This window comes from Chaetodon auriga, chromosome 5 (assembly GCF_051107435.1).
Source record: "Chaetodon auriga isolate fChaAug3 chromosome 5, fChaAug3.hap1, whole genome shotgun sequence".
Classification (NCBI taxonomy): domain Eukaryota; kingdom Metazoa; phylum Chordata; class Actinopteri; order Chaetodontiformes; family Chaetodontidae; genus Chaetodon; species Chaetodon auriga.
This window is the reverse complement of record NC_135078.1, coordinates 4928005-4951958: the sequence shown is the minus strand read 5'-3', so window position 1 is coordinate 4951958 and position 23954 is coordinate 4928005. Positions and strand designations below refer to the sequence as shown.

The 23954-nt window shown below is 41.9% G+C and overlaps 1 protein-coding gene across 2 annotated transcripts in view; it reads right to left on the bottom strand.

The window, feature by feature from the left end:
- The window catches only part of loxl2b (lysyl oxidase-like 2b), a 33896-nt gene extending 10931 nt beyond the window's left edge, over window positions 1–22965 (bottom strand). Inside the window, exons 1-6 of one of the 2 annotated variants that reach the window (XM_076731769.1) lie at window positions 22870–22965; window positions 19601–19960; window positions 18784–18959; window positions 6649–6860; window positions 3055–3271; window positions 1005–1188 (exon numbers count right to left, since the gene is read on the bottom strand). In XM_076731769.1, the coding sequence (XP_076587884.1) occupies window positions 1005–1188; window positions 3055–3271; window positions 6649–6860; window positions 18784–18959; window positions 19601–19949 (1138 nt within the window). In that variant the 5' untranslated portion in view covers window positions 19950–19960; window positions 22870–22965. The remainder of the gene's footprint in view (window positions 1–1004; window positions 1189–3054; window positions 3272–6648; window positions 6861–18783; window positions 18960–19600; window positions 19961–22869) is intronic. The other variant, XM_076731770.1, reaches the window with a different exon arrangement.
- Between the last annotated feature and the right edge of the window lie 989 nt (window positions 22966–23954).

Below are 23954 nucleotides of genomic sequence, written 5' to 3'. Positions count from 1 at the left end.
AGATTTATTTAATTGATAGAAAGTGTTGCTAATGTGTTACCATATCTATGTAATGTTTTAATGTCAATGTTGTGTTTGCAGAATGAAGCTTTAATGTAAGAAAAACATATTGTATCTATACACAAGGATCAATCCAATTCAAATGGAAAATCACATTTGATGTCACAGCATCTCAGGAGAAAGTAATGGGTTAGAGGTTTATGTTTCAGAACAAACACTGCTCCCTTCAGGCTCTGTCCACAGGCCAGCTGAGCACAGCTTGCCTTGCTCTCCTTTTTCCCTTTTCAAGGCACAAAGTAACTTACAAATTGAATACACAGGAATCTTCATACAGTGTATCCTTGCAGAAAGATATCTGAGTTCATCCCACCTCAGGAATGGATTCCCATCCTCACTGACCTGTGCAATGTCACTAATCCTGTTCCACCGGGCAAAATCCCTTTTTCCATCAGGTCAGTGAGTTCATGACACTCTGCTCAAGGGCAGACAGATGGTACAAGGAGAAAACTTAAAGGTTAGAATTAGTGCCTGACATGATTGGGATATGTGGTTTTGCTACACAATCATAACCTTCCATCCCGTGCCATGTAGGCAATATACATGGACAATGGTTCCAACAATAAAGACTATCATTCTGAGCTCACTGGCATGGGACTGTGTCAGGTCTACAGTGTATTTAGTCTAGGCTGGTTCTTAGGTTGTTCTGTACGTGAGTATGCTGCTCACAGTCCATTTCTTTAGGTTTTCCCATTGGCTACATTACACAGCTGAATACCACATAGGAAGAAGGTGCTGATGCAGAGCTGGAGGAAGGTGAGAGCAGCACTCTCTTCTATCTTAAATTAGGCGTATTTCAATTCATTTTGAAATCCTTAAAATGTTCCTTTCCTCTGCGTTGTCCCTGCTGGGAAGCCCCCAGGTCTGAATGTGCTGCAAAGAGCATCTGGAAAAAGAATTAGTCGGCTTTTCTTGCACAAAGACACTGAAAATGTAAAAGCATATACCTTGTCCCAGGCGACCTCCAGACAGGGCTTCTTTGGCCGTCCCATAGCCCAGCTCTCGGCACACTACGGTGGCAGACAGCAGGCTCCAGTTGTCATCACATATGGTGCCCCACTCTCCGTTTTTCAACACCTCCACTCTGCCCTCGCCCACAATGGCCCCACCACGGAGACGAACCAACGGCTGCTGAGGGGGAAAAATGGAGACACTTTAGAGGAGTTCACTGTGAAATGTTCAAATTCTAAAACCACATATTTAGGTCTTTCTGGTTCTTTCACAAATAAAAGACTCAGCTGAAAGTTTAGAACCTAAACTGTTCCTTTTCTGTGATGAGAGAGCTGAGGACATGTACCTTCGTGTTTATAGAACATGCTATTAATGCGGTTCATCCATTAACTGTTTAGACAAACTGAAAGTGTGAGGTAAACACATAAATAGCACGGTTTAACATGACTTACTGCTATTTGTATGCACAAAGTAAAGCTCAGACATCTTCATGTGTGGGCTCTGCAAAACATCCTTATTCCAACTTTATATACAGTATTCAATGTGTATCAGTGTGGAAGGGAAAGCCTTTCATGTGTCACACCAGGCAGTTTTATCAGACAGGATGAGTCAGCTTTGTTCTTTCCAAAAGGTAAATATCTGCTTTTTGGATCAAATTGCTTTGAGTCAGTCTTCCCGAGTGAGTTGGAGGATTTGGGATGTGATGTTAGGCACGCCACTCCCAGCTGGGAACTCAGCTGTGGTGACAGCGAGCCGGCAAGCTCGAGGCTCACAGAATGTGGATGGAGTCACGCAGCCAGACAGACATTCATATCAGCTTAGTGATGCTGTAAATCTTGGTAGTATTTCATTGCTTGATTTGAATGTTTGTAGTTATAGACTGAGTAAGACAAAAAAAAGTGTTTTTTAAATATGCTGTGGGTCAGAAAAATGTATTCTTTTACCCACGGGGGGGTCAGAGGTCAGAGTCAGGAAGAGAACAGCAGCCACACGGTCAGTAGGGAGTCAAGTGAAGGCTTACAAAAGGTTTGTGCCCCTCACACAGTCATGCATACATGAATGGAATAAATTTGAACACATACACCACATGGCCAAGAGTGTGGACTCCCAAGCTTTACACCCACATTTGACTTGCTGCTGCAGCAGCCTCCATTCTTCTGGTTTCAGGCGTTCCAACAGATGTTGGAAGCCAGCTGCAGGGATTTGGTCCCCTTCAGTCAGTTTTGTGCTAATACGAGGGCATTGCCATGTTCAAACAGGTAAGGGCCTTCCTCAAAATGCACCATTGTTTAAATACCATGTTTCCTTTATCTTGTAGTAAGCAGACCTGGTGCACGACACACTTTTGGAGAGCTTGTTTATATCTTGATTTTCCTGAATTCCTTCATGAATAAAACACTTTTCAAGCAACTAAATATGTAAAAACTGGCCTCATGTAGCAATTTTACTGACTCTAGGCCTTAGTTTCATGCTCAAGGACATTGGAGAAGAATCAAAGTTAGCTGACATTGGCGTTGATTTCTGGAGATCCATGTTTTTCCTTTGCCTGTCCCAAGGATTTTACTACATCGTGTCATGTTTTCAACCCTGAACCCTGATCATAATTTACTGTGATGAGAAACGTCGAAAGCAGCCATGTACAGCTGCAGTTCACAAAGTGACATTAAGTACAGAACGTCAGCTGGCTCAACGTCTGACCAAAACATTTCATGACCCTCCCTCTGTATTAGAGCCAGTGAGCTGAACTGAAGCAGTGCAGCTCTTTCCCATATCAGCTTTGTTTACCATTTCAGTTTATTGACACTAGATCAACAGACACCACACACATCTCACCTGACAGAAGAAAGCATCAACTTCCTGTTACAATGGCTCATTCTTTCTTGTTTTTCTAAATAAGTGCACTAATTAATTATTTGTGGACAACAACTAAGTATGAATAGTTGTGTGTGTGTGTGTGTGTGTCTGTGTGTGTGTGTGTGTGTGTGTGTGTGTGTGTATTTTATCATTAGTTGTTTGACTAAAGAGTGATTCCCACTGGGACTGTACCTCATGTCGGAAGGCCTTCCTGAATCCTGACATGGGTGTCGGGGCAAAAGCTCTGCCGGGCACACAGCTCACCACCACAGGCAACCCTCCAGCGCAGGTTCCATTGGACTTCAGAGATGTAGCCTCTCCCAGTTTGCAGCTGGACAAATGGGCTTCATTGCCAGTGCAGTTCACAGAGAAGTCCCAGTATGTGGGCTTTCTCCTGCGAGCAAACATCCTGGACAGATGGAGAGGAAGGAAAGGAGATTCTGAAAGTTTTTGAGAGGTTGGGAGGTTATTCTTTTTCAACTTCAGGCGAAGTTAGCTGCTAGTTTGTGAACATAGTTGAGCATTTAGTCTCTAAAGAGTCAGATATTTTCCTCAGGAGTTGGTGGAGACCAAAAAGAGAGTGACCAGGTCACCAGAAATATAACTATATATGGATATGGAAATAGGCAACTGTTGTAGGCAAAAGTGGTAAAAAAACAAAAAAACAAAAAAACAGTTTAATGGTGGTGATGATGGTGATGGTTTGTGTTTGTGTGTGTGTGTGTGTGTGTGTGGGGGGGGGGGGTCTGTAGTCTTTTCTTCATTGTAATACAATTTTCACAAATTTATTAGTGGGTGAGATTTCATTAATTTGCTCAAGGGCACAACAAGGGAAACACATGAAAGCTTGGGAAAGACATGAAATGCCATTGGATCATTTTGTAATTAACACATACATCAAGATATTAGACTTATCAGAATGCATCATCTCGACACCATAAAACCAGACAAGGACATGGCATTAGCATTTTGTATAATTAATACCAAAAGTGAAAGGTTGGCTAACAGCTGGAGAGTTCCTCGTCTTCCATGTGAACTTGAACAAAACGGGGTTAATGACACTCTTTCAAGCCTGCTGGGCCGCTAATCTCTTCCTCCCCATTTATTAGTGAGGCCATATTATGTATTTAATGAGCTCCATTTGCAGAATGGCATGTCCTATCCTTGTGTCTCATGTCTGAGGTGTGCATGAAAAAAATAGATTAAAATGGGACAGGCAGCATTTGTTTTTCATTTGGGAGCTGGGGAGTGGGAAGCTGCAGACTGGAAGCTCTCCAAAGCTAATGCTCTAAGCTGCAGCCAGAGGACTGGCTCTGCTGTGTCCTCAAACGCAGTTTGAACACAGCTGTGATGCTTATCAGCACTGTTCAAACACAGCGATGATTGAATAAACTGGCTGTGAAAGTTGACTTCACACCAAAGTCTCTCAACCTGGCTTAAAGTACAGGCACATGTTTATACTCAAGTTGTGTTTTTCACTACTTTTAATAAACTTGAATGTTACTCTAAACCACTAACTTTCTGCTTGAAATAAACAATCATGCACACCTATGTGGGTCTTCAAATGCAGGGGAACTCCATCCATTCATTTGTCCCAGTTATTCAGCCTGTGAAAACAGTTGTATTATGTCCTGTCTGAGAAAATGACTCGAGTGACATCACTTGAGTCAACTTGGCTTGGGCTTGGAGACAAGAACAACAGCAGAGCCATGATTTCTTATTACTCAGTACGGAATTAACACTAATTCAGTCATGCTCCATTATATCAATATTCTTTGGTTGGCTTGTACACTGCTGAATAGGAGTTAAATGAGTGGCTTCATATCAGTTTCATCTCAGTTCCTGTCGTGTTAGCTTAGCATAAGGGCTGGATATGAGGGGAGGCAGCTAGGGTCCGCCAAAAGAGGAAGAATACATCCAGTAATTAAAAAGTCGTGTTGTTTTCATGTCGCTCTGGCCTTGCAGTATTTTTACCTCGTAGTACTGCTTTAAAAACCACATGTTACTGTCAGCGTCAATGACACACTGAACTCCAACAAGCTTTATATTATTATACAACCACTGATATTAACAATGATGTGATATTATTCTAATAATCATAATCACTGTTAGTATCATCAGTTTTACTGTCTAAACACTTCAATAATATTCTGGGTTTAAACACTGAATACTTGAAATGTGGCATGAAACTGAAAATCTCTTCTCCACACACACACTACAGAGCTCTCTGAATTCTTGACTTTCATATTTAGGAACAACTACAGCTACAGGAGCGTGAGGATGGAGACAAATTCAGGATTATGAAACTGCGGCAGCTCTTGGCTCAGAGTCATCACTGTTTTAGACGACAGCCTGTAAAGACAAACTGCACGTTTCACAGGGCTGAAGCAGGAGTAGGCTGACACGTAGATGGAAAGTTAAGGAGCCGTCGTGCTCTGCTGTGGTTATCTGAAGCAGAGGAAACTTGCAGCCCAACGTCAGACAGTAAATTCAAGGTTAACTTGAGTGCTGGAAGTTTTATGGTAAGCCGCGATCAACGTGCGGCTGTTTGGCTGCAAACTTCCTCATGTAAGAAAGATTTAGATCTCTCAGCAGTTGCTCACACATTACAACAGCTCGGTGGAATGCACTGATGCTGGAAGGAGTCAGGTTTGTTTTAAGGTATAAGGGCATGTTAGTTCTAGTGCCAGTATCCTGATGGCAGACTAGGTGGCAAAAGAAAAAAATACATTACATACTTCATTTAGACTAATTTAGGGCCCAACTGATGAGTTGACTAAGACGTTTTATGTACTGAGTCTCAACTGGAGGTTGGAAAAGTAACCCGCCACATAGTCAAATAATTTCCACCATGGAACTTAATATCCATCAGTAGAGATCACATGTCAGTGAATGGATATGAGGTCTTTACAGGACAGGCTGCAATCCAAGTCTGGACTATCAAACATGCAAAGCAGGCAACCACCCCAGGGTCTCAGACATCTGACCCCCAGAGCACCTAAAAGTCCAGGTTCCTCCAGGGATCCTGAGTCCAGATTTAGCTCTAAGGACTTTTGTTTTAGTTGATATTGTGTGCTAATGGTGCATAATCTTAAAGCTGCACTTACCAATATTTTTACATTTACAATGGATGAAGGACTTTAAATTGTATGTCAGGGGCGCTCATAGAGATGAAACCCCAGATGATTGTAACCCAATCTTCAGTTCCTCTTAGCTCTGTGAAGCATTTCAGTTTCTTTCAGCTCATTGTTTTGATTTTTTGGTCGTGTATTTACTGTTTTGGTTCAGCGGACTATTTTCCAGCCACACCAGGATATTGTTTCAACCAAAGAGGGTCTGATGAACCCACTGTACACTACCTGCCCTGCATAAAACAGCAAACAGATAAAGCAGCTCACTAGTGAACAGAGAGGATCATTTAGCATCCAAGGGAGTTGGCAGGGACCAAAATGGTGCTAATAGGAGGCTCAATATTGGACATTCATCTGATGGGTAGAAGTAGCTTTCACACAGATTACTCTAATTATTTTTGGCAGCATATATATCCATTTCTGTTTCAAGATGGTGTAGCAAATAAAGGAAGTTGACCATCTGCCAACTCCCCTGAGGCAGATTATCCAATAAAACACCCACTGCCTCAAAGCATTCAAATGGTGCACCACATTGTTCCTAAATACCTTGTAATACCTTGAATTTCTGTATAAGGGGCAACTCATGAATTAAAACCTAAATCCTCCTATGCCCTTCGAGTTACCAGGACCACACATACAGTAATGCAATACTCACTTGTAGACCCTGGCATTGTACTTCCTCTCTCCGGGGAAGCCAAACATGCCACAGATGACTCTGCTGTTAAGATTGGTCCACTCTGTGTTGCAGATCTGCTTCCATTTACCGCCGTCCTTGACCTCCACGTAGCCCTCTGTTACAGGGATCCGCTTACGGTACGAAGACAGGATGGCCCGTATGCGTACGTCCTCCACTTGAATATCAAGGTTCTGTGGACAAAAATGGAGAAATATGCACATACGTCAAGAAACATGCGTTGGTGTTCAGTTGAGCTCCATGTTCAGTTGAGAAATATGTTAGTTTTGCACAGGGACCATACAGAGTCATTTTCTGGCTCAACAGACCTCTGCAGTATGATGTGATGTACACAGGCTATACATGAACAGCGTTTCCTGTGTTACATAACATGCAATTAAAGACTCTCAACCCCATCCAGACTGCAACTGTGGCCGCTCAGCTCTGTGTGCACTGCTTGTAAATCTTCTCCAGGTTGCTCAAACATTTTTACAGTGAATGACCTTGTTAATGCTAAACACCATGACCAGCTGCCCTGCAACTGCTTCTGGCTTTAAAAGCCAAAAGTATCAAAGTGTTTCCATGGTAGCAAGTGCAGCACATTTTAGAGCATCGCTGTAAAGCAGCCAGTAAAGGGGAAATGCACAAACACAGCACCGTGAGTGTGTATGCAGCAGGAGGCAATAAAGAAACTGCCATTTCTTTCCAGCCTCACGTCTGCTTCATTATCAACCACAGACTTGAGCAGTACAGTACAGGCCATGGACAGTCTCATACTGCTTAGACAAAAAAAAAAACAGAAGTTGTCCTGTGCTGCTGTCTTTAAAGGTTTTACTTTCATGAGCCTTCAATTCCCCTTGGGAAAGAATGGCTGATAATGGCGTAAGCATGGAGCCACGTGTAAGTCAAAATGGTCTACGCTCAGCAGGCCTGTCTCACCTGGGGATGCACATGGTCTGAGCATTAGCAAGGAGTGTACTTCCACTATGCTGAATATGTAAAATACATTAACATCAGTCTACTAGAGGCACATGGATGATTCTAGGGTCTCTGTTTTGATGAGGTATGTTGACCAAATCAACAGTTTTCCACCTTTGTTTGTAACTTAAAAGACTGAAGAATGATTGTGAAAGTAAGCATGAACATGAGTCCTCTGAGTTTCAAAGTAAAACTCAGTGGCCTGTGAGCTCGCAGGCAGTGTGAGGCTGTCAAAAATCAGCTCAGAGCCTTTCCTCTCTGACTCTTTGCAGGGATTAAATAAACATTTCCCTCTCCCATAGACCAAGCCCACATTCTTGTGCTACGTGACAGTGCAGGCTGAGGGGAGGGAGCTCAGTCTGGCTGGGGGGGAATGCACTGCTTCGCTCACCAGATGGGCTGGTACAGACTCCTCTCATTTACAGCCAAGAAGAACCTAGACATCAAATAATGAGAAAGTAGGGTTTCCTAAATTGGTATTTGCCTCTAGGGAAGGGCAGATGCCACCAGAGTGAAACCTACAAATCATCAGTCTTTCTATCCTCTATTTTCTCCCAGAGATAACCACATTAATCACTGTGGTCAGAGACGACGAGGCCTGGACTGCAGAGGATATAGAACTGTATAAAGGCTGAAATCATGGAACATGATAATGACTGGAAATGTGGTGATGATGACCTTGTCTGGATTTACTGGATAATAGAGTACACAACTTAGATGGAGACATGTAAAAAAAGGAGTTGAAGCCAAACGTTGAGAGTTGGGTTAGCAGGGAACCAAACAGTGCACAGGGGTTCAACAAGGGGGACACAGATTGCTATGGACATGCTTTGGTTTGCAACATTGCCAAACCCTTATCTGTGCGTATAAGAGAACTTGCATGAGTCTGGAAACAAAAAAACAAACAAAAAAAACCAGCCATCTCTTCGAGTTTGTTTCGAGGTTAGCAACCTCCTCGGTTCCAGTTCAGATGGTCCTCACGTGTGAGTCTGCAGACCAAAAGCGGCCGTTTGACTGCAGAAAAGATGATTTCTAACATGTGTGTCTTGTTTTGGCACAATCTGGGGAAGGGGGGGCTTTGCTAAGTCTTTGCACGTCCAGGAGGAGAAGTGGCACAGATGAAAAAGCCATTAGTGGGATGAGTTGTACGGGAGAGGTGGAAGGGCCTCAATATGTAGCTCAGCTCTGATTCGCAGAGGCTACTCAGAGGTTGTAATGCACATTTCTCTATTTCAAAAGCTCCTTTATTGCTTCAAGCCTTAATTCCTCTCTTTGGAATACGACGACACTGTGGTCATGTAATGTCTTACACTCACTAAACTTAACAAAGCTTCCATATGTAGGAAGGCACAGGCTGCAAACCATTCTTTCCTGAAACATGGCAGCTGTCATGTAACATTAAATTAGAAATGGAGAGGAAACAGTGGTTTCTTTTGAATCTCATGAGTAAAGAAGCAGTAGCACTGTATGTTGAAGCAGCAATGATTGATACTTTGCATCTCATGTTAGTTATTTACACATCCAGCAGAAATGGAGCAACACTGGCATTCAATTAGAATATCAGGATCTTTAGCTGCATTTGCGACTTTCTTCACCAGCTAGGTGCTAACTTTGTGTGTGTGCTGTTTGGAGCTTGGTATTAGACTTTTTAGTAGCTGCAAACAGCTGCCTTCTGTGGCTGAAAATGAAGCGGATGAGAGTGGTGAGACTGAACCAAAATGACTTTAAAGCCACCAAAATAAGCTGAAAAATGCTAAAACTCTGCGAGAGCTGAGGGCAATAGCAGGGTTCCGCAATAATTATCCATGTATTTGTCTCCAACCTTTTCCACACATATTCTTATTAAACATTATTTCTGCAGCTTTCATAAACCAAGGAGTAGGCTAAAGTTGCTAAAAGGAGCTAAACACTCCAAAGATGCTCTCTATATCTTACCACTATATGAGCAACACTCACATTATAGACAATAATTGGATCTACTGCTAATAAAAATATTAATTGGCCCAGCTTTCAAAATGAGAATGACATTCTTTATCTGTGAATACTAAATAATTATACAGCATTGAGGGGGGTTGAGGAGAAGATGGCAGCTTAAGACATTTATTGGAAGCAGATGAGTATGTTTCAAAATGAATGTAATTCATTGAAATCACACACAAATGAGTCCCAGCATCCAGACTTTGTTTGACCAAAACATGCTGCCGTGACTTATGGCTTCAACAGGGACTCACTGAAGTGATTTAATGCCAGCTTGTCTAAGGACCACAGGACATAAATATACAGAAAAACACAGTTGGGGAATATGCCATGAATCACTTCAAAGCAGGAAGAGTTGCCACTATTTCTTAAGGCTGTTACAGACTGAAGTAATCCTTGTTCAAAGAGTAAAAACAAATTAATGAATCAATCAGATGCCGTTAAGTTGACAGACTAACACCATAATCATTCCCTTATTCTCTCCCTGCAGATATTCACTTTCATGAAACCCCTTTCTATTAAGTTTTTAATAAAAGCAGATCAACACTGTTTGTTAATATGACCATGATTGATGATGGATGTTTTGGGGTGTAACTCCAGCACCATATACAGTCAGTTAAAAATGCCTTTTGATCTAACTAACCCTCATTATATCATAGTCAGATAAGCAGGAGGAAGGCCCTCAAGGAGCACGAGGGCTGCAGGGAGGGCAGGTGGCATTTTGGGTTGAGCTTTCAGTGGATTAGTGATCTCATCTGTTACGGACAAAAATAATTTAACAGATTACGTAATTCTCAATAGAGAAGATTACTGGATGATGCTTGAAGCTGCACTCTCAAGAAGAGCTTCCAGTGTAAAAAGCTAATTTTAGTATGTCTGCTCAGCAGTGACCACTGTGACCATAAGCCACAATTACAAGAGAGTATTTCATTTCATATCCTTACATTCACTTGAGTCTTAAGTTGCTTCAAAGACATCATCATAAGGCGACTAAACAGAGCAAGTGGAATGGGACAACGAGCTTGAAACAACAAAGATGACTCCTGGTGAAATACAGCGACTTTCACTAGCGTAATGAAACCATGAATGTTTCTCGGTCACATGCTAAAACAAAGTGGCACAAGCACAGAAAAGTCATAAAGTCAGCCAACTGAGTTTGCAATGCCTTTTACAAATCAAAAGCTTGCTGACATTAGCTAACATTAGCCACCATAAGATGCTGGTACCAAGCATATTTTGTATTGTGCGTGTGGTGCTTTGGGATTCAACTTTTCTTTTGTAAGAGGAAGAATGTGTTAACGTTCCTTTGCAAAAACACATAGTCTCCTAAAAAAGTGAGTTAGCTCTAAATAGTGACAGAATAATAATGTTTGAAAAGCTATGGTCAGATATTTTATGGTCAGATTTTCGAAGTAAAGATTCCTCTTCTCCAAAATGGCCTGCAAGGAATGCTGTTGTAGCACTTGACTGTAAGAAATGGGGGACAAAATGCACATTCTTCATTGCTCCAGCAGTCTGAGTTTGCCAAAACAAGTGGGTATATTCCAAAGTGGATTTCTTTCTGGCACAAAATGAAGCCAGAAAATATCTAGTTTTTGGTTTGTCAAATGGAAAGAATTGTATTGTCCTAAATTTACTGTCAACAGGAGTGGTTTAGTAGCAGGAATATTCAACTCTCGGTCAAAATAATAGCATGTTTAGATCTGCTTCTTTTACCCATAAGAAGAAATGTTCTTCCATTGTTCTCACACTGTTTGTCTAAGTGTTTGTCGGCTGTCTGCAAAAGCTTCCAAACCAGAAAGCCTACAGTGCATGAGTGTAAGTCCCTGAAAAAGGGGGACGGCCAAAGCCCAAAGCCCATCAACAATCATTAAGTCCTGCTCATGTCTTACTCACCCCTTTGAGAAAGAAATGTCACTTTGAAAAGTCGGTTTGGATACAAACCACCCATCTAAAACATCTAACATAGACGATATAAACACCCTCCATAGTTATGACCTATTGTTTTGGTTACCTTTTCTTGCCCACGGTCATCAATGGCTACTAGAAAACGAATGAACTGAGAATGTACAATAGTTTTCAGTTACATGGTACATAACTCCTCTACAGTCCAGAGTGGAGTAAAGACTACGTCTGCCAGCAAAAATAAAGTGCAAGGAGCTCAGGAACATATGGTTCCAATAGAGGTCCTCAACAACTCTCTCCGCCAGCAGAAATCACCTCACATCCACTGCAAAATACCAAGAAACAGGGTTCATCTGCAGAGTGATATTTAGTTGCAAGCCTCTCTCTGAGCATTTTAATGAGCCTGCAGTCACTTACAGGTCTTCCTGCTCTCAACAAGTCCCTATCTGGCTTCCAAGATATGAAAACACGTCTAATTAATACACAGTCTTTCTTGAGAGCTGATTATCCACCAGCTGTGACACAAATTGATGATTATGTGTTTATGAAGATACTGTTTACAGTATGTAGAGAATACTGTGTGGCAGTGTGCAGTTCCTCCTTCAAAATCCATTAAAAGGCTTTTTGTTAACAAACTGAAAGCAGATGTTTCACAAAGTCGTGTCAAATCTGAGCCCGAGCTGGAGGGTGAATTACAAAGACAATGATTTAATGGAAATGAAATGCTTTAACTGGTGTTAAAGCAGGGGACATCAAAACACATGGAAAATAAAGACGACGCACTCGGGAGTGATTACAGCCTACAAGGATGTGGCTGGTGGTGCTGCTCATCCCATTTTGCATTTCAAAGTAAAAGTTCTTAGCAGTGTTGTCTGTTGACTGCAATGCAAATCAAAAATATTAGAGCTGACAAAGCTTATAGGGTGTAGCAACAACAAGACATGACGCTACACTTGTGTTTCTCTCATTTGCTCCTCTGTACTGTTTACACAGGTATGGCAGGTGAGACGAGCCGTCTGTATGTGGAAAGCTTTGTGTTGGTACAGAAAGAGCACATACACGACGCCTCTGTGCACACACAGCTGGCACTGAGGTATAAAAACCTGTGGTTCTATTTGTACTCGATGAATGTACCTATTCATATGAAGATCAAATCATACAGTATCTAAAAAATATCAACTGGGGCTGAATCACATTTTTTTAGACATATCCAAAATCTCAACATAGAATGTGATCTTTTTAACCCACATTCATTGACAAGACTAAGAGTCTACAGCCATGCTAGCGGCTCTGTGACGCTGTACTTGGACACAATGCTGCCATGTTTACTGTTTTTATCCATCTTGTTAGCGTGCTAATATTTGCTAATTAGCAGTTCTGCAGATATTTGGTTGTAAATCAAAGACAAATTAGAATTTTGACCTGATGTGTACCGAAAATGAAACATCAGGGATCACGTAACGTATTACCATTGCTCCCGGAGGGAACGTGAATGTCTGGTCCAAATACGGTGTTCATCCATCCAACAGTTGACGAAACATTACACATTCAACCGCAATTTTATGGTGGTGCAAGAGGAAAAGTCGAGTCAGCAGGATTCAACTTCTGGGGAAGATGAAGGTCTGAACAAAAATTCACTGCAATGCATGCAGAAGTTGAGACTAATCGACCAACTGACATCACCATTCCAAGAGCCTGCTAAAAAAAAATTCAGCTCAAGCCTATATATTCATCATATCACTAAATGTGATATATTCATCAGCAGGTGAGTTGTCCACTTTGTCCAGTCTTCATGATGATTGTGTGATACATTTGAATGCTGCAGAAAAAGCCAGTTGCTGGAACCTTGAGCTCAAGGCCCAGAATGAATTTTGATGCTATGTTTTCAATAAAAATGCATATAATAGGAAAGATATCTGTGTATTTTTCTGTCAGCACATATGTGACACATTCCACACTGTGACAAAGAGATGAAAAGAATCTGTGGAAAAGAGCCAAAAGAAGAAGAGGAAGAAGAAAAGGGCTAGCAGACATGACAACACTGTGTCCCGCTTCAACAACATAGCCATTAAATGTGACAAATCTGTTCTGCATGTGACTATAAAAACCAGAAAAATCACAGGCACGACTTCCTTTGACATTGATGCATGTTTGTCAGCCGTACAGAGCAGATCAGATTCTTACTGCTGGAACACTGAAAAAGGGCTCGAAATCCACCTTTCTGACTTTAACACAAAGACATCCTGTAGCCTGTAAAAGCAAGCTCTGCCCCGAGTGAGCTCCTCCATTCACACCGATATCAGATGGAGCGCTTAATTTTAGAGTCTCCAGAGGCTAAACATCCGGCTGCGTTGCACTGTGAGAATGTGATGCCTCGGGGTGAAAGCTTTTACATAGCTGCAGAAACATCTACCAGCTATGTGAAAAATAATTAAATGGTTAAAAGCATTTTCAGATTGTGACACAAAGGGCAGCCATGTATTAATCTCAGTGCACAGAGCAAATGTGCTAAAGGGCTGACAAGGCGATTTATGGCACCCTACCACGACATGGTTGGAGGTTTCCAGGGAGGAAAGTGGAAGATTTGACCTTAAGGCCTCAGAGGGAAAAATGACTACAGAGAGGAAAATGGGTGTTGTAAACTCTGCTTGGGGTGACTTCATGGCTGCTTGTAATCTACTTATGAGAGAGAGCAGCAGAGAACAGGAGGGAGGAGGGGACGGGAGTGAAAAGCTGCTGCAAACGCTGGAGAGAGAAAGAGAGAGAGAGAGAGAGAGAGAGAGAGAGAGAGAGAGAGAGAGAGAGAGGTGAAGATACAAATAGAGAGGGGCGCTTTGTTTCCACTAATCCCCACAGTTAGATTTCATCGGTACCTGTTCTGGCATGACAAGCACGGAGGATTTGTCCGAACATGAGAGCAAACTAACGGGTAAACTGAGCAGGGCAGCATGGGATGTGGCCTACAGGCAGCTGATAGACTGAGATCTTCTTCCACTGTGCAAATACTTCACGACCAGCTACCGTTAAATGTTGTGCTGGTATACGCTCTGTTTTAGAAGTGCACTCTATTCATTTACATACATTTATAGTAACGTTGCCTTGACTTCCATAAGCCTCAGAAAAAAAAGAGTCAGAAATGTGCAGTACATTCCTGTGGTGTTGAAACACGGACCCTGAAAACTGAGAATGAAATAACGCTGCACATGCATCTCTAACCACAAAAAAAATCACATAAAAAAAAAATGAAACAAAAATAAGCATTCAAGACTGAAATACAGTTTCCTCACAAACACTTCTGATCTTCAATTTCAGTGTCTTTTTATCACAGTGATAAATTTATACAATCACTTTTAAATCAAAATATTAAAATAATTAAAACTGACTTTTTAGGGCCAATCATTGACTTTGCAACAAGCTTTAAACACAATACTGACATATGATCACCAACTCAATCAACCCATCTGGACTCATCTGGACCCATCTGGGCTCATGTGGACCATGGCAACTAAACAATAAGAGGACACTGTTTAGAGGAAAGAGAAGGTGACTGGAACATGATCCCCTGTGGAAACAGATTCATAACATATTTCTCCATGCAGATGTCTTATGAAGTAGAGCAGACCCATTTGTGAGGAAAGATTGTAAGAGTCCAACATTGTAACCCTTTTCTCTCCCATTTCAAAAGCTTTTGATGGCTTCTAATTGTGGACATTCGCACTGAAAATGGCTACAATTACAATATTCAGCCCTAATTACATCTCTCTGGTTTTTCCTCACTGCTGACCGACATTTCTATAAAGCTCCATTGTGTATCAGCCTCCACACCAGTTGACTTTTCCTCATAAAGTCAAGTGACTAAGAATATTCCTCTTTTACAGGCTGTTCCTCAGATGTTTCTAATGGCTGATTTTTTCCCTTTCGGAGTACTAACTTGAATAAATCAGTGACAAACCTGACTGCAATACTATTCCTATAATTTGGATAAATGAGGCATCCTGTTGGACCAGTGTGGAAACGGGCACTGCCAAACATCACATTTCATAAACCCTGGAATTTCTTCATGTTGAAATTGGTTTGAAATGGAATGTAATGCATGCGCGTGATCACAGGTCAGACCTCAGTAATTCTCTGCAGCCACTCCTGCACAAACTGAAATGTTGAGGCGAGGCAGCAGACTTCCTCGAAGCTCGACAGGAATATATAAATCAACGGCAGAGGGATGTTGCGGTAAATATGGCAGAGATGCAGAGCTGAACGCTGAGTGTCAATCTGTGTTGTTTACTGTGCAGCTGACTGAGACACAATGCTAAATATACTGTACAGTCACTGGAGTCCTTGCAAACCCATGAACTCCTCTGACCACAAAACATGACATTCATGGAACAATATGTTTATTTTCTGCAAGTTTACAACTTGGTCAAAAAACTGGCAACGCTCAAAATGCAACACTTGAACAATGTAAGGAGACAGAGCAGTCACAGGGAGGAATCTGAGCGGAGAAGCCAAAGGTCAGCGACATGTGCATGCAAGGCCTCATGTTTCTCCCTCTGAGCTCACTCTCTGGGTATTTCCTCTGTGGTGGACTGGCTGGCCATTGTACTGAGGTTTCCATCACCTGAGCAGGCAGGGGTGCCTCTACATGCTGGCTCCTTAGCATTCTGAAAGCCTACTAATCATCCCATACCACAAAATCACAGCGACATGGCGTCATGGCTACGCTACGGACAAAAAAGTGGCTGAGTGAGTCACCAGATTACCACTTCCAGATGATAAGGCCAGGTCCGGCTGTGTGGCAGTGGGGCCTGGCTGGCTGCGTCTGACATACTCTGAGCTCACGGGACTTCATTTAGTGAATGGAAAAGCTGACTCTGTTTTTCTTTTTTCTGTTGTTTTTTTGTTCAGCTACTATCCCAGCTTGACTCCAGACGTCTAGACCTCTCCAGCCGTGTTCTCTGGAGAATCATGATCTTTACTGTTTGTATCTGTAAACCTCTGCACAGGACGTCAGCTAGATGTACCCGCTCCCACAATGCAGCTTTAAAGGGGAACTCCACCGTTTTTACACATTAAAGTCTGTTTACAAGTCCTGAGGACTACCACTGTACTATGTGAAAGAAGTTGTACAAAGCCTTTCGAGTCTCCAGAGGGAGTGGTGTGAAGATAAATGTCCCCATGTGATGTCACTTGAGTCAGCGTCGGCTGGGACCGCACGTCTTCTTGAGGCTGCTTGGAGCCAGTGCCTCCAGCCTACATTAGCAACTAACAGCATACCACCAAACTGTCAGCGATTGAGTTGCATTATGGCCAAATTTTTGAATGGAATGAAGACTCTGTAGCATAAAAGATATGATATCACTGATTCCAGTGCATCATCTGTCCATTGTGATTCTGACAATGCTACAGGATTACCGATTGGGGGCAGTGGAAACAATGACTACATTTACATGCACAAAACATTCCAGTTGTTGCCCTTATTCCAAAAAAGACAGTCTCCCTACTAAGCTGTTTACATGGCTTATGAAAATAAATATTCCACTAATATTCCTATTTACACATAACCATGCATACTGTGACTAACAAACATAGCCTCCCTCTTTCATTCATCCAACCAACTCCTTAACAAGGTCAGTGTTGTGATATTTATATCCATGCACTAAGCGGAAAATGCTCCATTCAGAATAAGGTCTAATTTGGAAAATCCAGTCAGAATATGCTGTTTACATGACAAACATCTAAATCAGAATATTGTCATTCAGAATAATAGCAGAGTATTAGTGTGCATGTAAATGTAGTCCTTGACATATCATCAGCTCTTGCCTAATCACACATCCAGTAAGCATGGAAGAAACATTGCTTTGGAGTCATGTTTCTGGCCACCTGATGAATGGAGGTCACTCTCTTTTAGCTCTGCTTTTGGTCTCTACCAACTCCAGAGGGAAATATGTGGCTCTTTAGCTGGCTGACTGGTCTATAAATGTGTGTGTCTGCTGGGCAGGTAGTGTACAGTAGGTCTTTTCTCTGAGAACTGCTGCCTGCTGTGGTTGAAAACAGCACTATGAGAGCAGTGAGAGTGAACAACAACAGTAGAGTAGAGAACTGAATAATGAGCTGAAACTGGCTCTGAAGCTGTGTAAAGCTGAGGGGAGCTGTATATTCAGGTGATGATTCTCTGTAGGTTCATGACTAAGAGCACATTGTCACAGCTGGTCTGAAAAGCTCTGCAGTCAAAGGGAGAACATCTGACAATGTCAGGAGCTCGATGAATAGTTTTTTCAGTTCAAGCCAACCATAACAAACTCCGAATCCTGCCAGTTGCTTTTGGAAAAGGAAAGAAAAGAAAAGCTCTGTTGAGCTGTCCACACATGTTTTGAGGGCATTATGAAAAATGCTGTATTAGTTTTTAAATTCTCCAAAGAAGCAGGAGTGGGGTCGGAAAGAGAGACAGAGGTCGAGAGTTAGCTCTGGTCTGCAGTTTGCTCATAACATTGGAATGTGGATTCACGAGGCTTGCACAGTGAGCCGAAAGATAACAGTCCGCTTTCGGTGGCAATTAGCTCAAAGTTTATTGGCTGGCCCAGAGAGGGATGCTCGACGGAGCCTTTCGATGATCCGGCCTGACAGCTCTGACAGTTAAGAGCGCAACAACTAACAATTACCAGTTTAACTTCACTTTCACTGACATACTTTCACTAAAGGTTGTTTGGAAAGGGCTGTCATTAAAGCATGGATGGGTTAATGACCTTAAGTGTACAGAGCTGTTTCCAGCCAAAACAAGGACAGATTTATTATCTAAAGGGGCATTAGGAGCACAAACCTGTGAAAACAATTGAACAATGTTTGCTGAGGCTCTGGAGGAGCTATGTCAAGCTTTAGTGATGTCATCAGGGTTGTCTAGGTTTGGAGTCTACAATTTGTACTGACAGCCTGCATTACAAACTGGGGTGTGGAGTTTGAAAGACGTGGGCATTTACCATGCAAGGATGTTTCTAACGAAAAGACGTTATTAAGTTGCATCACAGGAAATGCTGGCTCGAGCGGTTTTGGAGAATGGCCTATCCCAAGACAGACATTTCAGGATATCTCAGCCTGTGCTTCTTTTTTAATTCTGCCCATCCACCTCTATAACTGTCATTTCTGGAAACAACCATAAGTAAGATTTACAGTACGTACAGTAACAGACACCTCCGTCTGAGTGACAAAACCCCTTTACTTGAACGGATAGACTGATAGAGCGTGCAAGATTTCAGACAAGTTTACCTCTACATGGTTGGGCAGGGTGTTGACAAATTTGAATCCGGGGATCCTCTTGTCACTGCAAACCACCCCTACATCTTCACTGTGTTTACAGTCTGAAACACCGATTCCATTGGAGGGACACAGCGCCAAGGTCTTTTCTTTGCCAGAGCAGTGGAGATTGTCAAACCAGATGGGTCCTGAACAGACGAAAGAGAAATTCATCAGAGCTTCCATGTGGAGGAACTTTTTCCTTTAGTAGTGGAAACAACAAAAAAGATTTATTATGAAGTCTAAGCTGTTTTCTCCAAAAACTGTGAACCAGTTTCCAGTGCAAATAAATCATAAGGTGAAAGATGACACACAGAGGGTACATCAACGTAAGATCATTCGCGATTGGCCTGAAATTAAAAATGAGATGTTCTCCATTTACAAGGTACAAAGTTCAATTATTTATCATTTGACCCCACAGGGTTGTATTACAAAAAAGGCTAGCTGTAGTCCCTTTATGCTACTCCCAAAACAAAACAATACATCAATGGGTAAATAAATAATAAATCATAATAAACTATTTTTTATGGTGGATTGTGGAGGATGAGTTGAGGAGTCTAACAGCCTGAGGAAAGAAGCTGCTCTGTTGTTTGGTGGTATAGCAGCAGATACTTCTGTACTGCTTGTCAGATGGCAGCAGAGTGAACAGGCTGTGGCTGGGGTGGGTATTGTCTTTTAGTATTTATATTGTTTGGAATATGATGATATTTGTGCATATTGATCATACTGAATGTCTTTACACCTTGACAAAATGAAAAGCACTGCTGTAACAGTGCTGTCCTGTACCTACCTTGTCCCTTCCCATATTTTGAGGATGGTGACCATGAGACACCTTCCAGGTAGCCCAGCTCCCTGCACACCACCTGAGCGGCTTGGATGTTGAAGTCGTCATCACAAACAGTGCCCCATTCGCCGTTGTAGAACACCTCCACTCGGCCCTCGTTGTGTTTCCTCTTATCTCCAGCCAATCGGAGCTGAATCCTGGGCGTGTCTGGCGTCAGCTGTGGGGCAGTGTAATGTTCCTGTTCTGGTTCGGGGAAGCCCGGCGGGTAGCCGAGGTGTTCATACTGGGCAAGAGCCAGCTCTAATAGCACTAACAGAATGACAGTGCAGCAGCGCAGACACTGGTTGGCCAGCATTTTGGTTGGAACTGATGAAAAGATAAAAAAAGAGGAGTACTCATTAAAATTTCTTGGCAACTATCTCAGTACCATTGTGGTTCTTCACAATGGTTCTTACTGTTTATTAGAGAGGAATCAGACCGAAGAACAAGTCTGGGGAGGAACATTAGAGAGGCACTTCAGTGTGTTGACTCTAGGGACGAAAAGTCTGGACAGCTCTGCTTCTGCCTCAGTGATTTGGACCATTCTTCTTTCAATCTGTCTCTTGTGAGTCCAACAAATTTCTGAAAGTGCAGTTCTAAATGGTTGAAGAACCGCTTTAAACAGCTTGCCACCAACTGAATATTAAAGCTGCACTAATCAATATTTTCATACAGACAACAGATTTAAAAGTGAAAGGGGCCCACTATGTGAAAAACATACAGGGAGTCGTCACTCAACCCTACAGTCTCTTTGAGCCTGTAAAGACTTTTAGCTCATTGTTTTGGTTTTAGAGCTCACAAATGTGCTGTTTTGGTTCCCTCTCTCCACCCATCGACATCATTCCCAGCAGCAGCAGACAGCTCTTTTTAATGAAAAAGATCTGAAAAGCTATGATGGACCCACTGTATGCTTCCTGTCCAAAGGCAAGCAGAAGATGAAGTCAGTACATCGTGGAGCATTTAGAAGCTCAGATACTTCTCTCAGGAGTTAGCAGACGCCACAACAAAGCCAAAAGGAGAGTGAGTATTTGACTTCCAAAACTCCTAATGAATGCTTATGTCGCTCTGTCTCTGCTGGTTGTGTAAAAATCCAATTTTGTGCTGACACGTATGCAGAACTTTATAAGGCCATGATACTGTACATCACTGTTGGGTTTACGGTCTCTTTCACTGTTGGCAAATGGTCAAAAAAAATTAGATAATGCAGCTGTAAAGTAATAATCTGCAAAATCTTTGAGGCATAAAAATTGTGGTCACTGTGGTCATGCATTTGCAGGTTATGTTTGTGTGAATGGTCAAGGTATTATTTCCAATGAAGGGGAGGATTTTTCATAGGATAGATTACCATGCTTGTAAGTCTGCAAAACTTCAAATGGAAACACTCCCATAATGGGCTGTGGGTTGAATCATTATTGCGATATATCAATATGAATGTATGTGAAACATCTGTACAGTTATTCAAACCATTGTGTGTTGACTTGAGGTGATCATCCAAAAGTTTTCAAAAGTTCAAATGAGGAAAGCTGGAAATAGACACCATGAGAGTGATGTAACTCCCGCAGGAAAGTACTGATATACGGCTAAGCCACTGCTTCTGCCTACATTAAAAGAAAATGAATAAATCACAATTACAAGTCAAAGGCTGACATAACCAAGAGTCCATGGTTGTAGAAAACACAACCGAAAATCATGAAACTGAAACTTATCAACAGCTGTGTTTCCACCAACCATTAAATCTCCAAACCTTGTGCTTTTGTGTAAAAACATCTGGCAGGAGACAGATGATCCTTCAACTGCAGGGTTCCCACTCTCCTCATTGTAACGTGGCAGTGGTTACACAAGCCAGAACCAACGCACACATTACACAATGAACAGATGGAATGGAGCCCACAACCTCTCAGTCTGCTCACAATGTGTACAAAACAGCAATGTGGTCATGAGAAAAACATGGACAGCATGTACATCAAAACTAAAGTTCAGCTGAGGCAACACATGCAGACGTGCACGTTGTTACCTTGCTGCTTAATGTCTGAATGTGGCCGTTTCAAGCTCCAAACACAAACTTCTCAGGCAAAAGAGTTAACAGTAAGAAGTGATGAGGACTGGATGACGCTGCAGGCACATATTCAGGATGTTCCGGCTCCCCTTTGCTTCAACCTCACTGAAGCAGAAACCTGGAAATCTGAAACCTCTGGTTCCTTTTGCTTCAGAAACACTGACAGATGTGTCTGCACTACAGAAATCATGTTCATTAGGATATGCAATATAGATGAGCCCCTCTTTAAAAACTCTTAATGCCATGCTATAAGGAAGGTCTGAAAAGCTTTGGTCTCTCATACAAACTGTCTTCACCTTCACAGAAGTCAGACAGTCCCACCTGCTGCTGCAGGGGATCTGTGCTTGGGCTAAAAAGGTCAAAATGTCAGTTTGTATAATGTTAACTGCTCCTCTCGTGCCCTTTTCTGGAGCCCTCTGAGGAGAGCAAGCCGACAGGCTGAAGGCTGAGAAACACACCAAAAAGGTTCAACTTGTGACATTTTCTCTATCCCACAATTTCCTTTGACAACTTTTCCTAATCACTTTGACCAACACGAGAAAAACAATTACTTTCATCGTCTTTTTATCTACTGATTCCAATTAATCTCTTCATTATGTAGTCAGTCCCAGAAAATACTGAAAAAACTCATTCCAAGGTCCTGGAGATTGAGGAGACGTCTTCTAAAACAAGTGAAAACACAAATGTCTTCAAATTCTAATTTGAAACAAAGAAAAGCAGCAAAGCCTCACTTTGAAGACTGTGGAACCAGCAAATGATTGATAAATGATCAGGCCTCAACTGATTAAGAGCTTAATTGACTAACTGCTTTAATGAATGTAAATATGTAATGCACACTGTTAATGTAATGCACAAGGTGAAACTTGAAAAAAAAAAAAAAAAAAAAAAAAAAAACAAAGGTTGACACTGTCTCTAACTTATATTCTACTCATAGAATTCAAAGCTCATATTTATCACTTAGTACAGGTCCTTAAAGCCTCCTGACACTATGACGGACTCCACAGAGCAAAACTTCTAACCATGATGTGGCCACTGACTCAAACACAAAGGAAGCCCTGCAGTAAGAGCACAGGACTTCACAAACATCATTACTGTCCATCACACACTCACGGGAAGTCTCGGGAATAAAATGAAACTGATGAGGTGACTTTGCATGTTGTCACGCTCTGTCTGAACTTACTTTGTTTGTCGCTGCTGAGGACTGTCCCTCCTGAGGCTGAGCGCTGCCGCAGGCTGCAGGAACAGGCTGACTGCAGATCAGTGTGGAGCCCACAGTCAGGGGCTTCTTCTCCTCCTCTCTAAACTTTCACTCCCCCTCATGGAAATCTCAGGCTTTGGGACGGGGAGCTGCGATGGACCCGCCCACTGACGCCCACCTTTACGATGACTTCACCGGAGATGGCCCGGGACGTGGAAATAACGGACCCGACCTGAACACAGCGCAAGCGACAATGGTGCCTTTGAAGACTGTCGGAAAGACTGTTAAAAACGCCCAGGTGATAATTAAACAAACGTGAAATATATGCTACATGCGGAACGTCTATTTACTGGAAAACACTGGATGTGGGAATGTGATTTCAGTAGCACATGTCACTACAGTACAATATACTTACTCATAGTCATTAAATAGTTGTGGAATAGTTGTGGAATTTCAGAAAGAAAGCTACAGATGTCCCTTCAGCTTGGAAAAGTAGGCTACACTGATTTTAACTATTCACAGATTCTTTAATTTAACTACAGAATTTAATAGCCTATTAATCATACATTCATTTTCAATTCTTCATTTAAACTTACACTACGATGCTGTCTTTTCCAAAGCCAATTAAAAGCCACTATAGTCAGTTCTAGCCTGTGTTAACAAAGGATCTCATGGTGTGTTAAAGGGGTTACTCAGTGATGAACCCACAGGAATGTATCACCCTGCTGCTTTTTTTTATTTTGGTTTTCCCACAACTTTTGGCTCACACACTGTTCTCAAGCCTAACCCCTTTCCAGACAAAAAACAAAAAAAAAAATTGAAATGAATGCTAATGTTGCTCCATATCCACATATTTAAATAGTCAGCTATTTGCTCAAAAGGTTCACCATATCAGCTTATAAGATGACAAACATGATGTTATTGTAATGGTCACATCTTGGCTCACTGCACCCAAGCAATCAAAAAACCCTACATGTTTAAATATTAAACTAGTTTGATGAAGTTTAACTTGACAGGCTTTCTCTTCTAAAGTCAATCAAAACATGATAGTTTATTCCCACTGTTTT